The sequence below is a fragment of the Phycodurus eques genome, chromosome 15, assembly GCF_024500275.1.
Source record: "Phycodurus eques isolate BA_2022a chromosome 15, UOR_Pequ_1.1, whole genome shotgun sequence".
NCBI classification, from domain to species: Eukaryota; Metazoa; Chordata; class Actinopteri; order Syngnathiformes; family Syngnathidae; genus Phycodurus; species Phycodurus eques.
This window is the reverse complement of record NC_084539.1, coordinates 6,985,149-6,999,274: the sequence shown is the minus strand read 5'-3', so window position 1 is coordinate 6,999,274 and position 14,126 is coordinate 6,985,149. Positions and strand designations below refer to the sequence as shown.

General features: G+C 43.9%; 2 protein-coding genes across 5 annotated transcripts; one reads left to right on the top strand and one right to left on the bottom strand.

Annotated features, from left to right (window-relative positions):
* Positions 1 to 62: 62 nt before the first annotated feature.
* Positions 63 to 5,136, top strand: rabepk (Rab9 effector protein with kelch motifs). 4 transcript variants are annotated; one of them, XM_061699196.1, is made up of 8 exons: positions 63 to 91; positions 854 to 930; positions 1,012 to 1,163; positions 2,216 to 2,371; positions 2,449 to 2,613; positions 2,696 to 2,845; positions 4,085 to 4,234; positions 4,311 to 5,136. In XM_061699196.1, the coding sequence occupies exons 2-8, from the start codon at positions 878 to 880 to the stop codon at positions 4,937 to 4,939; spliced, it is 1,455 nt and encodes a 484-aa protein (XP_061555180.1). In that variant the 5' UTR covers positions 63 to 91; positions 854 to 877; the 3' UTR covers positions 4,940 to 5,136. The 4 variants fall into 4 exon arrangements, with proteins under 4 accessions (XP_061555180.1, XP_061555179.1, XP_061555183.1 ...); XM_061699195.1 differs by lacking the exon at positions 63 to 91 and adding an exon at positions 408 to 495; XM_061699199.1 differs by lacking the exon at positions 63 to 91 and having other exon boundaries at positions 510 to 930; positions 2,449 to 2,484; positions 2,566 to 2,613.
* Positions 5,137 to 6,745: 1,609 nt separating this feature from the next.
* hspa5 (heat shock protein 5) lies at positions 6,746 to 10,646 on the bottom strand. Its single transcript, XM_061699400.1, is given in 10 exon segments — positions 6,746 to 7,785; positions 7,787 to 7,878; positions 7,993 to 8,160; positions 8,254 to 8,491; positions 8,564 to 8,954; positions 9,026 to 9,138; positions 9,221 to 9,358; positions 9,589 to 9,820; positions 9,902 to 10,061; positions 10,536 to 10,646. Coding segments are annotated over 9 exon segments (1,974 nt in total). The 5' UTR covers positions 10,021 to 10,061; positions 10,536 to 10,646; the 3' UTR covers positions 6,746 to 7,302.
* Between the last annotated feature and the right edge of the window lie 3,480 nt (positions 10,647 to 14,126).

Sequence of the window (14,126 nt, the reverse complement as noted above, 5' to 3'; positions counted from 1 at the left end):
CCTTCACGTACGTATCGTTTAACGTCACATAAGTGAAAGAATTCCGCAAATCTATTCTCGCGGTTGTATTCTCCCAATCTGGCGATGTAAGGTAACGTCACACATGCTTCGACCTTTGGCACCCGACTAACAGCAAACAGATCAATCTCAAATATGAATTAGCGACTGGTAAAATGTACTTTTTCCCCCCCTAACAGGTGTGCGTTACCGATGCTTTAAAAAAAAAAAGTAGCACGACATTCTTTAATTTACCTTTGTTGCGTAGTAAATGCATGGAGACTTTTAACCCGGGCATTTTAGCTGGGTTTATTTCGTGTTCTGCGTGGAAATTTTGGAATTCCGATCTCCCGCTATAGAAATTGAACGCCCCAGGGGTCTCTAGGCGGAAGTACTGTTAAAACATGGAAGAAGTGTCAGAGATGTTCTATGAAAAAGATGTCGCAATCTTAAATGGATTAAAAACACGTACCGGCGAGCAGTAAAAGTGCCTCGCTCGTGAGAATGCACTCTATATTGTATCATCAACAATGTTTAAAAACAATAACTTTGTCTGCGTTGAATATATTTGACCAGTAGCATACTAACGTTCGATAATCTCCAAACCGACATTGTGTGATGTCCCAACAGAAACGATACGATTGGTTCACGAAGACTCCAAGTGTACAATCTCTCACATTTTTTTAAATGAAGCAGTTAGCTCATAGCACCGAGGTGCTAAAGCTTGTCAGTATATTGGTGAATTTCTCTTTGGATTAGCCAGTGATTGACAGACGTAATTTACGCCTAGTGTCACTTTCCTCTGAGAAGAAACATGACTGTACGATATAACACACCTTTTTTGATTGTCCCCTAGTTCAGTCCCTCGATTTCCACAGCCATGCAACTTCTCCCGGTGTTTGAAGCTCAAGAGAAGCCCAAACAAGGAATATGGTAAGAAAATGAGACTCGCGATGCTTAAAGATGGCCAATCTTGTTTGTTCCCTCCATCAAATGGATTTGCTGCCTTCTCAGGTATTCCTTGGTACCCAGCGGGAGGTCCCCGAGTGTGAGCGTGGGACACACCTGCACCTACTGGCCTGGGGATGGAGGGAAGGGAAGGATCCTTATAGTTGGGGGAGCAAATCCTGGAGGCAGCTTCTCGCATACACACGCCATAAATATGGGTAATATACTCACCCACTGATTTAATTTTATATCCAAAATCCCCCAGACTGTTCAATTGTATTGCCTTGATGTCAAACCTCTGCTGCTCATGTATTGCTAAATGAGATACAAATTAGGAATTATTCAAGTGATCTGCATTGTTTTTGTTTTTACAATTATTCTTTTACGTTTTGGATTTGAACGTCAAACTAAGTCAACGAAAATAACAATAATAAAAGGACATTTCTGTGTCCAACAAAAAGCATCCATCAGATTTTTTTCAGAAACAACAAAAAGTGTATTGTTGTTTTGGCATTACAAAAAAATGCTTTATGTTGGAAATTGACTGTTAGTTTTCTCCGAACAGTGTTGTGATGTCACAGCCTTGCCAGAAGATCAGAACACGTTTCCAATAAGGTTCCTCTGATATTATCCCCCTGAATGTCCAATAAGAATGTGTGGATTCCAATGAAAAGTCCCGAGAGGACATACTGTTCCTGTCCAATGCAAAAAGATGTACTTTATCTCTAAAATTAGTTTTTATTTGAAACATAAAAAGATTAATTTATCAATCCATCCTTTTTCCATAGGCGGGGTACACCCTGTACTGGTCGCCAGGCAATTGCAGGGCACATATAAACAAACCATTACCAATCACAGTCGCACCTACAGGCAATTTACAGTTTTCAATTTACCTACCTTGCATGTTTTGGGAATGTGGGAGGAAACCGGAGTACCCGGAGAAAACCCACACAGGAACGGGGAGAACCTACAAACTCCACACAGGCGAGGCCGGATTTGTACCCGGGTCCTCAGAACTTTGAGGCAGATGTGCTAACCAGTCGTTCACCGTGCCGCCCAGTATTTATATATATTTTTTAATAATTTATTTATTATTTTTTTCACACATTTAAAAAAAGCATATTTTTCATTAACAACACTTACTGAGATTCTGAATGGGGGAAATGTGAATTGCTTCTGTATTCCTCAATGCATTTGTCTTTTTGAGCATACTGTATATCATTGCGTTATGTTATTTTTAAGCAATTTCTAGCCTCTCTGACTCTTCCAGAGTATCTCGAATGGGACGTGTTGCCTTGGGAGGGTCTGAAGGCTCGATATGAGCACTGCACATTTGTCCCTGGGAGCCCACCACAGAGCTTATGGGTATTTGGGGGCGCAGAGCAGAGCGGCAACCACAACTGCATCCAGAAAATAAATGTAGCAGGTAAAATTTACAAACAAAAATGGCTGACTTCGTCTTTCGTAGCATGATACAAATGTGCCTACTGTTGTGATCTACAGAAAGCAAGGCCCACTGGGAGGACGTCACAGTAACGGGTGAGCCCCCAAGTCCGAGGACGTATCACACCAACTCGGCCTGTGTGGGTAGCTCATTATACGTGTTTTCTGGTGGGGAAGTTGGAGCATCACCTGTCTCTGACCAAATACTACATGTCTTCGATACCGGTAAGTGTTGGATTTACGCATTTGCATACACATCAACCACTAAAATGTTGCTAATATGTCAGGATTATTGTGGTCTTCCCAGTGTCTTCCACATGGACGCAGCCAGAAACACAAGGCGCGCAGCCGCCAGTCCGACACGGACACGTTATAGTAACTGCAGGCTTAAAGATCTACATTCATGGCGGCATGGCGAACGACGATTTCTTGGATGATATGTACTCTCTTGATTTAAGTAAGGCTGTCAAGTTTATGTCAGTGTAAACAGTTAATGAGTCTTTGTCCTTCCCACCTGTATTGTTGCAGACAAACACTGCACATTATAGGGATTGACCGATTATCAGCACCGATATTCGGCATTTTGACACATATCGGCATCAGCCTTTTTTAAAATCCAAACGCCAATAAGGGATCAATTTGAAATTGGATAAACTTCAGCAAACTATAAACATGTGGTTATAGGCATTTAAACAATGTTTAGTGTTGGAGTTTGTATTATTCAAAATTTGGACACCAATATTTTCCCTTTTTCAGAAAATGGATATCGTCAGCAAATATCAGTTATCAGCCTCCTTGACTACTAATAATCGGTATCAGCCCTAAAAAAAAAATTAATATTGGTCTATCTATAGCACCATTCCACCATAAGCCCCAGAACAAAACAATGTGTAGACATCCAGCATGGCAGCTCCAGGTGTGTCCAGAGGTTGCGGAATTTGCTGAAATTACCTCTCTCCATTTTGGGGCTTGTCCTCTAATAATTAGAGGAGCGGAACATAGATCCAGTGAGAAGTTTGTTTTGTTAAGGTTATAGAAGTGGCACAGGAAGTCGCAGCTCTCTAGCGTGACACATGCATTGTGATTGATCTTCAGGTGATTGAACGGATTTGGAGTATTGCCTGTCTTCATCTTTTATACACGTTTTGCTAACTACGGTTATTGGTTACATATCATATTGCCGGTAACTGAACCATTTCTAAATGACCGAGGTTACGTGCCCTCTTTTGAGGGAACTATTTCTGACTCACTGGCAGCTTTCTTTTCCTCAATGTTGGTCGCTTACAAAAGCAGGACTGGCAGGGGTGGAGTCTCTCCCCATTTGTCTACATGCAGCACGCGTTACCGCGGGAGTCTCCCGGAGCAATGAAATCACAGAGTAGATCACGTGATCAGTATTTGTTTATCTGCCATGTTGGCGGGTGAGATCGGAAGGATTCTCTATTCAAACACTCAATAAGCTCTGAAACAAAACAATGCGTCAACCTCCAACTTGGCGGTGTGTGATGTCTACCACGACCACCACTAGTTATAGATCCCATTAACGGTGGAAAAGGTTTTGAAATGATTTATCTTGGTCTCATTTTTTTTACATCACAAAAAAAACTGCCATTTGAACAAGGGTGTGTAAACTTTTTATACCCATTGTATAAATGCAGCAGAATGAACTGATATTATCAATGTGCGTATTATAAAGATAATATGACATGGGAGTTGGTGCAGCCCGAAGGAGACGTTCCACCTGGCGTGGCAGCCCACTCGGTCATGGCGCTGGGCAACAACATCTACATCCTCGGTGGGTTGACTGCTAACGGAGCCAGCAATGCCATGTACACATTCAACATAGGTACAATTCCTTAGCATTATGTACTATTCAAACACGGCCCAGCATATTTAAGACCAGACCCGTGCCCTGTTTGCAGAAAAAAAGTCATGGACCCTAATGAAATTTGAGGGGGATTCGCCCCCGAACCGTCTGGATCACTGCATGTGCTTGGTACCGTGGAAGGTGGAGGCTGTGGGAGATGACGATGGGGTGCAAACAGCCGCTCCAGCTCCCGCTCCAGCTCCCGCTCCAGCTCCCGCTCCAGCTCCCGCTCCAGCTCCCGCTCCAGCTCCCGCTCCAGCTCCCGCTCCAGCTCCAGCTCCAGCTCCCGCTCCAGCTCCCGCTCTAGCTCCCGCTCCAGCTCCAGCTCCAGCTCCCGCTCCAGCTCCAGCTCCAGCTCCAGCTCCCGCTCCAGCTCCAGCTCCCGCTCCAGCGACAGGTCCCACGACAGCTCCAGCTCCAGCTCCCGCTCCCGCTCCCGCTCCAGCTCCAGCTCCAGCTCCCGCTCCAGCGACAGCTCCAGCGACAGCTCCCGCTCCAGCGACAGCTCCCGCTCCAGCGACAGCGACAGCTCCCGCTCCAGCGACAGCTCCCGCTCCAGCGACAGCTCCCGCCCCCGCTCCAGCTCCCGCTCCAGCAGAGACAATACACTTGGCTTTTGTATTCGGTGGGATGGACGCACAGGGCGTCATACACAACGACTGCATCGTAACCGTGGTGACATGATGCACCATAGAAGAAATAAAAAGTGAACACAAGTTATTTTGTATCAAACATTTATTTCAAAGTCATTACAGAAGTACAACAACTATAATCAACAAATCACTTGTAGCCTTGAAGAGCCAACAGCAGCCCACCACTACTACCACTACTATGACACACTGTTGAACTAACCTTATCGTGTATTAACAATGCCCTTTCAGTGCTGCCATTGTACTCGGGCCTTCCGTTTATGATTCTGTGAGTTCAGAACCAAGTGCCTGAGCTTTTGATGAACGACACCACACGACATAGTTTCCAGTCATTTGTGTACATGCTAGAAAAACCTTGCACGCTTCTTGTGAGAATGCCAGAGGAACTCGTGATGTTCCATACCACCAATTTCCTTTCCAATCGGATACTGGGTAAAATTCCAGCTGGTATTGACAATACCGATCCTATACGTTGTACAAATACATCTCATGTGTCTGGTGAATCTAAAGTAGTGTCTTTCAAATCATATTCATAAAGTATACACAACAGAGTACTTTATTATTATTAATTTAAACTCAAAACTATATGAGGTTGCAAGCAGACACTAACTGGGTGACTCATTGAAATTGCTAGTTAATATTTTATTAAATGCACTAAATGCAACAATAATTGCACACGTGTCAATACCTACATTTTAAGATATGAACAAATTAGTCTGATTGAAAATAATAGAGGGCGGCACGGTGACAAACTGGTTTGTACGTCTGCCTCACGGTTCTGAGGACATGGGTTCAAATCCGGCTTCTCCCCACGCCTGGATGGGTTTTCTCCGGGTACTCCGGTTTCCTCCCACATCCCAAAAACATGCATGGTAGGTTAACTGGAGACTCCAAATTGCCAACAATTTTTTTATGTGCTCTGTGATTGGCTGGCGACCAGTTCAGGGTGTACCCCACCTCTCGCCCAGAGTCAGCTGGGATAGGCTCCAGCACACCCGCGACCCTAATGAGGATAAGCCGTACGGAAAATGGAAAAATTTTAAAGATGTATAGATAAAATGTTTTTTTATTATTATAGATTTTTCTAAGTTCAAACGGATGTTTTCGCACAATTGCACACAAGTGTTAGCCGGGTTTCTACAACGTGCTTGTGTATAGTCTTCATATCTATGGTCAGAAGCCCTACACACATTTCCAGCTGTGTTAATATTTATTATCTATTAGTGGCGAGGCTAGCCCTATTTTGGGTCATGCACCAAATGGTTTAAAATGGTCTAAAAAAAAAAAATTCAGAAAGGTACTTTTCAAATTTGGGCTCAGCCCACCCAAAGTACTTGACCTGGACTTGCCTCTGCTAACTAACGTGTAGCACAAGTATCAAGGTTTTGATTTGAGAATTAATTTTAGAGCATAAAGATCTTGTATCAGAGGTATCAACTTCAGTAGCCATCCGAACATCACGATGAGAAACAGTAATTACAAAAAGCTTTAACTGAATTTTAAAATGTAAGAACCCTCTCTATGCACAATACTGCGCATTGCCAAAAGAACAGCAAACCTAGTGACACATGGTTGCAGCATCATGCTTTGGGCACGTTTTGATTCAGCTGGAAGTGGGCCCTTAGTCAAAGTGGACGGACTTATGAACAGTTCCAAATAGCAGTGTCAGCACAAAACCTTTGATTCTGCTGGAAAGTAAAATAATCACAAAAATCGACAAAAACAGCAACATTTTATTTGAGGTTAATCAGATGATTGCAGATATGATGACTCCCATTTTTGACATGAAGTTGGAAGTGATTGGTTAATTCTGAACACAGCCTAAACCCAGTCACAACACTTGTAACACCACATCGGTTTATTCGTTTCAATTATTTATTTTTTTTTGGGGGGGGGGGGGTCATAGGTTCAAGGTCACAATGGTCGAAAAAGTTTTATAGTCTTCAAAACATGGCAATTGAGTATGTTGACTTTTCATATCCACTGCATACTTGAGTAACCAAATGCATCATAACCATGGAGACATTATGAACTGTAGAGGACAAAAATAAGGAAACTTATTTTGTATCAAACATTTATTTCAATGTCTTTCCAGAAATACAACAACCAGATTCAATAAATAACTTTTAGCCTTGAAGAGCCAACAGACAAGCTACAATGAACAGCAGCCCACCCCACCCTCCCATTACTACTACAACATGATCCCGATCAGGACTGCCTGAGAACAGCAGCAGTGAGCCTTGAGAATCCAGGCTGACAAATCTCCGCCCAACAGCGAAGAGAACACCTAACGAGCTGAAACTCGTTTTAAAGTCTTTCGGAAGATTCAGTATGGCTGCCCCTCCTTCTCTCACAATGAGTCCCATCAGTCCAATATGTACATCAAGGGTTTTTTGCTTACAACTCATCCCTCCCTTCAGCGCCCTCGCCCTCACCCTCGCCCTCTGGTGGCGGGCTGCCTGCGCTGCCATAGAGCTTGCTGATGATGGGCTGCACCACCTCCTCTAGCTCCTTCTTCTTGGCCTGGAAGTCCTCCAGATCACCCTCTTGGTGCGACTCCATCCACTCAATCTTCTCCTCCACAGCCTTCTCGATGGTCTCCTTGTCTTCATCAGACAACTTGCCACCAAGCTTCTCCTTGTCGCCAATTTGGTTCTTCAGCGAATAGGCATAGCTCTCCAGTTCGTTGCGGGCATCGATACGCTCCTTCAGCTTCTTGTCCTCATCAGCGAAGCGCTCGGCGTCGTTCACCATCCGCTCGATGTCCTCGGGCGTCAGACGGTTTTGGTCGTTGGTGATGGTGATCTTGTTCTTGTTGCCTGTGCCCTTGTCCTCGGCCGTGACGCGAAGGATGCCGTTGACATCGATCTCAAAGGTGACCTTCGATCTGCGGCACGCCGCGTGGGGCAGGGGGGATGCCCGTCAGGTCAAAGGTGCCCAGCAGGTGGTTGTCCTTAGTCAGGGGACGCTCACCTGAAACAGGAGAGCAGTACAATTAAGCTCATGCTGTTGCTAAGATGGCTTTTTCAGTCCCTAAAAGCAAAGAAGAAGAAAAAAAATATAAAGTCTGTGGGCTGGGACGCTTACCTTCATAGACCTTGATGGTGACGGTAGGCTGGTTGTCAGAAGCCGTGGAGAAGATCTGAGACTTCTTGGTGGGCACAACAGTGTTCCTGGGGATCAGCTTGGTCATGACTCCCCCCACAGTCTCAATGCCAAGAGTAAGAGGGCACACGTCCAGCAGAACAACATCACCTGAAAGAGGAAAGGGAATAATTGTGTTAATTTAAAAAGGACTACTGTGTGTTTGTGAACCGGCATCAATGCATCAGAGCAACAACTGCTCACCAGTGTCCTCCTCTCCTGAGAGCACGCCAGCCTGTACGGCGGCACCGTAAGCAACGGCCTCGTCAGGGTTGATGCCTCTGGATGGCTCTTTGCCGTTGAAGAACTCCTTGACCAGCTGTTGGATTTTGGGAATACGCGTTGAGCCGCCGACCAGGACGATCTCATCAATGTCTGACTTCTTCAGGTCAGAGTCTTCCAGCACCTTCTGCACGGGCTTCATGGTGGACCGGAACAAATCCTGGATAACGCAGAACATTATTAAAAAGCTTGTCAGATCTTGGTTACCACTAGATAGTTCAAGGGAACTTACCATGTTGAGCTCCTCAAACTTGGCACGGGTCAAGGTCTCAGAGAAGTCCTCGCCCTCAAAGAAGGACTCAATCTCGATGCGGGCTTGGTGCTGGGCAGACAGGGCACGCTTGGCCTTCTCGACTTCACGACGCAGTTTCTGCACAGCGCGGTTGTCCTTGCGCACATCCTTGCCAGTCTTCTTCTTGTACAGCTTGATGAAGTGCTCCATAACGCGCTGGTCGAAGTCCTCGCCTCCTAAGTGGGTGTCGCCATTGGTGGCCACCACCTCGAACACACCGTTGTCGATGGTCAGCAGCGAGACGTCGAAGGTGCCACCACCCAGGTCGAACACCAAGATGTTCTTCTCACCATCCTTCTTGTCCAGGCCATAGGCAATGGCAGCAGCAGTTCTGCAGGGAGGATGCCACATTTAAGGACAAAGCAACAAACAAAGGTCAAATCATTTGTCGGATAAACTTACGGCTCATTGATGATTCTCATCACATTAAGCCCAGCAATGGTGCCAGCATCTTTAGTGGCTTGGCGCTGGGCGTCGTTGAAGTAAGCAGGAACAGTGACCACGGCGTGAGTGACCTGAGGTAGTACAACTTTCAGTACAACATCGTCTCTCAAAATAGCAAAGTGATGCAATCCACGTGTGTCAATTTTTAGTTACCTTCTTGCCAAGATAAGCCTCGGCGGTATCCTTCATCTTGGTCAGAACCATAGCAGAGATCTCCTCAGGGGCAAACGTCTTCATCTGACCATTGCCAATGTCGACCTGGATGTGAGGCTTGCTCTTCTTGTCGTTCACCTGAAGACCATAAACATTTTTTGTTTTATCTAAATTAAAAATGTATGCATCTGTCTCTTAAGTCTATATTTTATGGTATTAAGGTTATTTATTCAATTACTGTATTTTTTTTTTTAATAATTTTTTTTTTGCATTTGTATAAATTGTGCAAGAAGACCATTTCCATACATTTCCCCTTTCTGCATGTACATTCAATCTGAGCTGGTGATATTCCTGTATATTGATAATACCTTGAAGGGCAGGTACTTGATGTCTTGCTGGACAGAGGAGTCAGCCCAGGCACGACCCATCAACCTCTTGGCGTCAAACACCGTGTTCTCTGGGTTGGAGGTCAGTTGGTTCTTGGCGGCATCACCAATCAGACGCTCACCCTCACTGGTGAACGCCACGTAGGACGGAGTGATGCGGTTGCCCTGGTCGTTGGCGATGATCTCCACACGGCCATTCTTGAAGACACCGACACTGAAATGGGGGGAATTGCCAATATTAGTATTAGGTGTGTAGATTTATTATGAATCAATAACTTTAAAGCATCCATTTTACCATGAGTAGGTGGTCCCCAGGTCAATACCAATGACAGTGCCCACAAGCTCCCTCTTGTCGTCATCGTCAGCATACACTGTGCTGGCCACCAACACGAACAGCCATAGAAACTTCATCATGGCTAGTCTTTTACTCAAGTCCTTTTAGAAAATTAATAAATCTGCAAGAAAACAAAAAACATTGAAATAACGTAGGCTGCTGTCTGCTGTTCACGTAAGCTAGCTGCTAGCCGCACTAAATGGTTCCAAGGTTCGAGACGAGTGGATCGACGGAAAGGTTCGGAAAATTGACTTTAAACGCTCCCTTAAATGTGAAAAGTGTGTGGTTCAAAACATTTGCGCTACAATAACCACCCATTTTGATTATTTACTACAGTTACTATCCTAGGCCGGTAGTTAGCTAACCGGGTTAGCTTGTCCGGCAGACTGTAAAACGGTATAATTGTGTCCGATTTTAAGCCAACGTAAGAGTTTTAACTTTCAAAATGGATTAAAACAACAGCTGCGCCAGACTGTAACACGACAGAATAGTTCTATGACATTACACGTGCAATGTTGTCTTCTTAAACTACATTTAAAATAAATAAACGAAAGTACATTTCCCGAAACATCTTCAAATAAAATGTCTTACATACCTAAATGGTGATATTGAGTTAACTTGGAATGTAGTAACTGGAACTCGCTGACGCTAGTTGAGATTCTGTCAGTAATCTTGTCCAGTAGATGTGATAGTGAATGAATTGGGCGCTGCAGCTATATAAACCGTCATCGCTTCCCAATCGTGGAGGCCAGCGATTGGCCGAGCGGCTGCGTGTTGGAACGCGCAGATTGGTTCCTGATCGCACGCTGGCCGCCGCTGATTTGCACACATTATGGTTTTGTGACGGCTCGCCAAAATCGCCGCTGATTGGCTGTGCCAGGAATGTGGTTTGTTCAGTTACACGTCACTCATGATGACTGGTTAGGGTGTGTTTTTTACATTTTTTTTTGTTTTTTTTACGTAAACCAAAGGTTGCGATTACTTTGCTTTTTTTTCACTCAAAGGTGGGACAATCGTGTAAACCTTGCAGTGTGAACGTGTCAGTTTGTTACTGCAGATTTGACTGCATTTCGTTGCATCAGATGATTTGTATTATTGAGTAGTTACGTCAGGAATTGATTCCTGCATGATATGCAACGGAATGATTGATAATTACAGTAAATCAAAATGTGAACAGACAGGACACATAAAACAAAACTGAACAGATTTTAGTTTATTACAAGTCAAACTAGGTCAAGGTTGGGTAATTGCTACCAATGTTAATTTTTTTTCAATGGCAGAAATATGGCAATAAATATGAATATAATGACTTGATCCCTGGACACTGTTCAATAAATGTGCCATAAGCTACAATGGTGTGCACTGATTTGAATGCAGTAGTAAATACACTTTAATTCTGTCTCTAAATAACTCTGCAAGTCATAAGGTTTTAGTTGGGAGTTTTGCCATTTTTTGTGCATATTTAAAACTAACTTGTAGTGCGTTTTGTATGCCTATTTAAAGATAATAAGCCTGTGTTCTTTTGTCAGAATTGAGTGAATTGAGTCTGGTTATATTTTGCATTATAGTTTATTGACAATATCCAGCAATGTGGTAGCTAGCTAGATATATGGGTCAATGATGTGACGCCTACATTTTCTGTCCAACTGCATTTTTTTTTTATGTTAAAAAGGTTTAAATACAAAAAATATATATATGAAATGGATACATGTGGTATCTCTGCAATGCTGTATGGTCGCATCTCAACATTTCAATAATCAGTAGATATTTAAAAAATTCTGTTATGTAAAGTGTAAAAATATAGTGATGCAACTGTCCGCCCATGACTGGTGTTTTGAAAACTTCTTTGAGGCTACTCTAAATGTATCACAATTTATCGTCTTCCTTTTTTTGACATGATTTACAAAGTGTTTTGTAAAATTACAAAGCATTTACAGTTATACTTCCCTCATCATCTACAAACGGAATTGTGACCGTCAAGAAAAAGTCAGGACTATGTATTATCCACCCTTGGCTAAGGACGGATGGAAGTAGGAAGCAGGTCAGTCATTCTCAAATTAAAAAAAATAAAAATAAATAAAAAAAGATGAGGCAGCATGATGACTGCACAGCACGTCGGTCTCACAGTTCAGAGGTCGTGTGTTCAAATCCAGGCTCCGGCCTTCCTGTGTGGTGTTTACATGTTCTCCCCGTGCTTTGCATGGTTTTTCTCCGGGTGCTCGTCATTCCTCCCACTTTCCAAAAACATGCATGGTGAGTTCATTGAAGAATCTAAATGTCTCTAGGTGTGAGTTTGAGTGTTTGTTTTCCTTTATGTGCCCTGTGATTGGCTGGCGACCAGTTCAGGGTGTACCAAGCGCCTTCCCCAAAGTCAGCTGGGATAGGCTCCAGCTCATCCGGGACCCTAGCAAGGAAAAGCAATATAGAAACTGGAAAGATGGATCATTTGAACAGCTAATTATATTGTTGCCACATTTGAATCTCATGTGGTATGACCTCAAAATACCAAAAAAAAAAATTGTACAAAAATGTATTTTATCAGAAATTGATATCTTAAGGCGGCACGGTGGCCGACTGGTTAGAGCGTCAGCCTCACAGTTCTGAGGACCCGGGTTCAATCCCGGGCCCCGCCTGTGTGGAGTTTGCATGTTCTCCCCGTGTCTGTGTGGGTTTTCTCCAGTTTCCTCCCACATCCCAAAAACATGCATCAATTGGAGACTCTAAATTGCCCGTAGGCATGACTGTGAGTGCAAATGGTTGTTTGTTTCTATGTGCCCTGCGATTGGCTGGCAACCAGTTCAGGGTGTACCCCGCCTCCTGCCCGATGACAGCTGGGATAGGCTCCAGCACGCCTGCGACCCTAGTGAGGAAAAGCGGCTCAGAAAATGGATGGATTTATATCTTAACCTTTTGTGGGAAGCGATCTTTTTTTTTGTTAAACTGATTAATACATCCATCCATCCATATTCACTAGGCTCGCGGGCGTGCTGGAGCCTATCCCAGCTATCATCGGGCAGGAGGCGGGGGACACCCTAAACTGGTTGCCAGCCAATCGCAGGGCACATACAAACAAACAACCATTCGCACTCACATTCACACCTACGGGCAATTTAGAGTCGTCAATTAACCTACCATACATGTTTTTGTGATGTGGGAGGAAACTGCAGTGCCTGGAGAAAACCCACACAGTCACGGGGAGAACATGCAAACTCCACACAGGCAGGGCCGGGGATTGAACCCCGGTCCTCAGAACTGTGAGGCAGATGCTCAAACCAGTCACCCACCGTGCCGCCTAATATTTCAGTAACATTGGATATTTATATTTTTACAATATACTGCAAGAAAGAAAAAAATAGAGCATGCCATTTCACTTTTAGGCTATTAGGAAAAGAAAAGTGCTCACCACAGACAGAGTGTCAATGGTGACCCTGCTGTAAGGGCAGACAGAGTACCTTGTTAGGAGAAAAGAAAGAAATCCTCACATCTCCACAATGACTATTTTTCAGGAAATAATAATAAAAATGTCGTGCTTGAGTTACCAAACACTGCTTTGCTCATTTTGGTATTATTCCCTAATATTACTATCGTATACTGTTGCGTACTAACATCAACAACACCACCACCCCAAAATTAAGTTCAATCGTTAATTTAATCCGCTAACAAAGATAATTTATCATGGTGTCATTTTAAAATGGTAGAATAGTCGCACCAGGCGCCCACATCAAAGTCTCCGCTCACGTGTCATACAAACTGTTACGTCTTCTTCCCCAAATTTCTTTCAAAGGTCGAAGAGCCATGAGTGATGGTTAGGCTAACCCTGTAAAAGTAGCCTTGAGGGGCGCCACTGAGGATCCCTTGAGCCAACAAGGAGAAACTTCTCAGAAAGACCTGAGTGGCAAGTTTGTCATCGTGACCTATGATGGACTGCCATGCAGCCCAGGTCCCTCAGATTGTTGGAGAGGTTCAAGTTAGCTCCATGTGGCAGTCGGGTGAAAAGAACTTATTCATGTGGCCACAAACTGATTCACAATTAGAAGTTATTTTTATTATGGCAGAACCGGAGCCATAAATCTCACACTGGTCAAAGTTGGGTAGGCAAGAATGGGCGAAGTACAAAAGTGCTTAGAGTTGGAAAAATCCCTCCAGTCAACTGTAAAATTGTTCATTAAAAATGTAAAAGTGATGA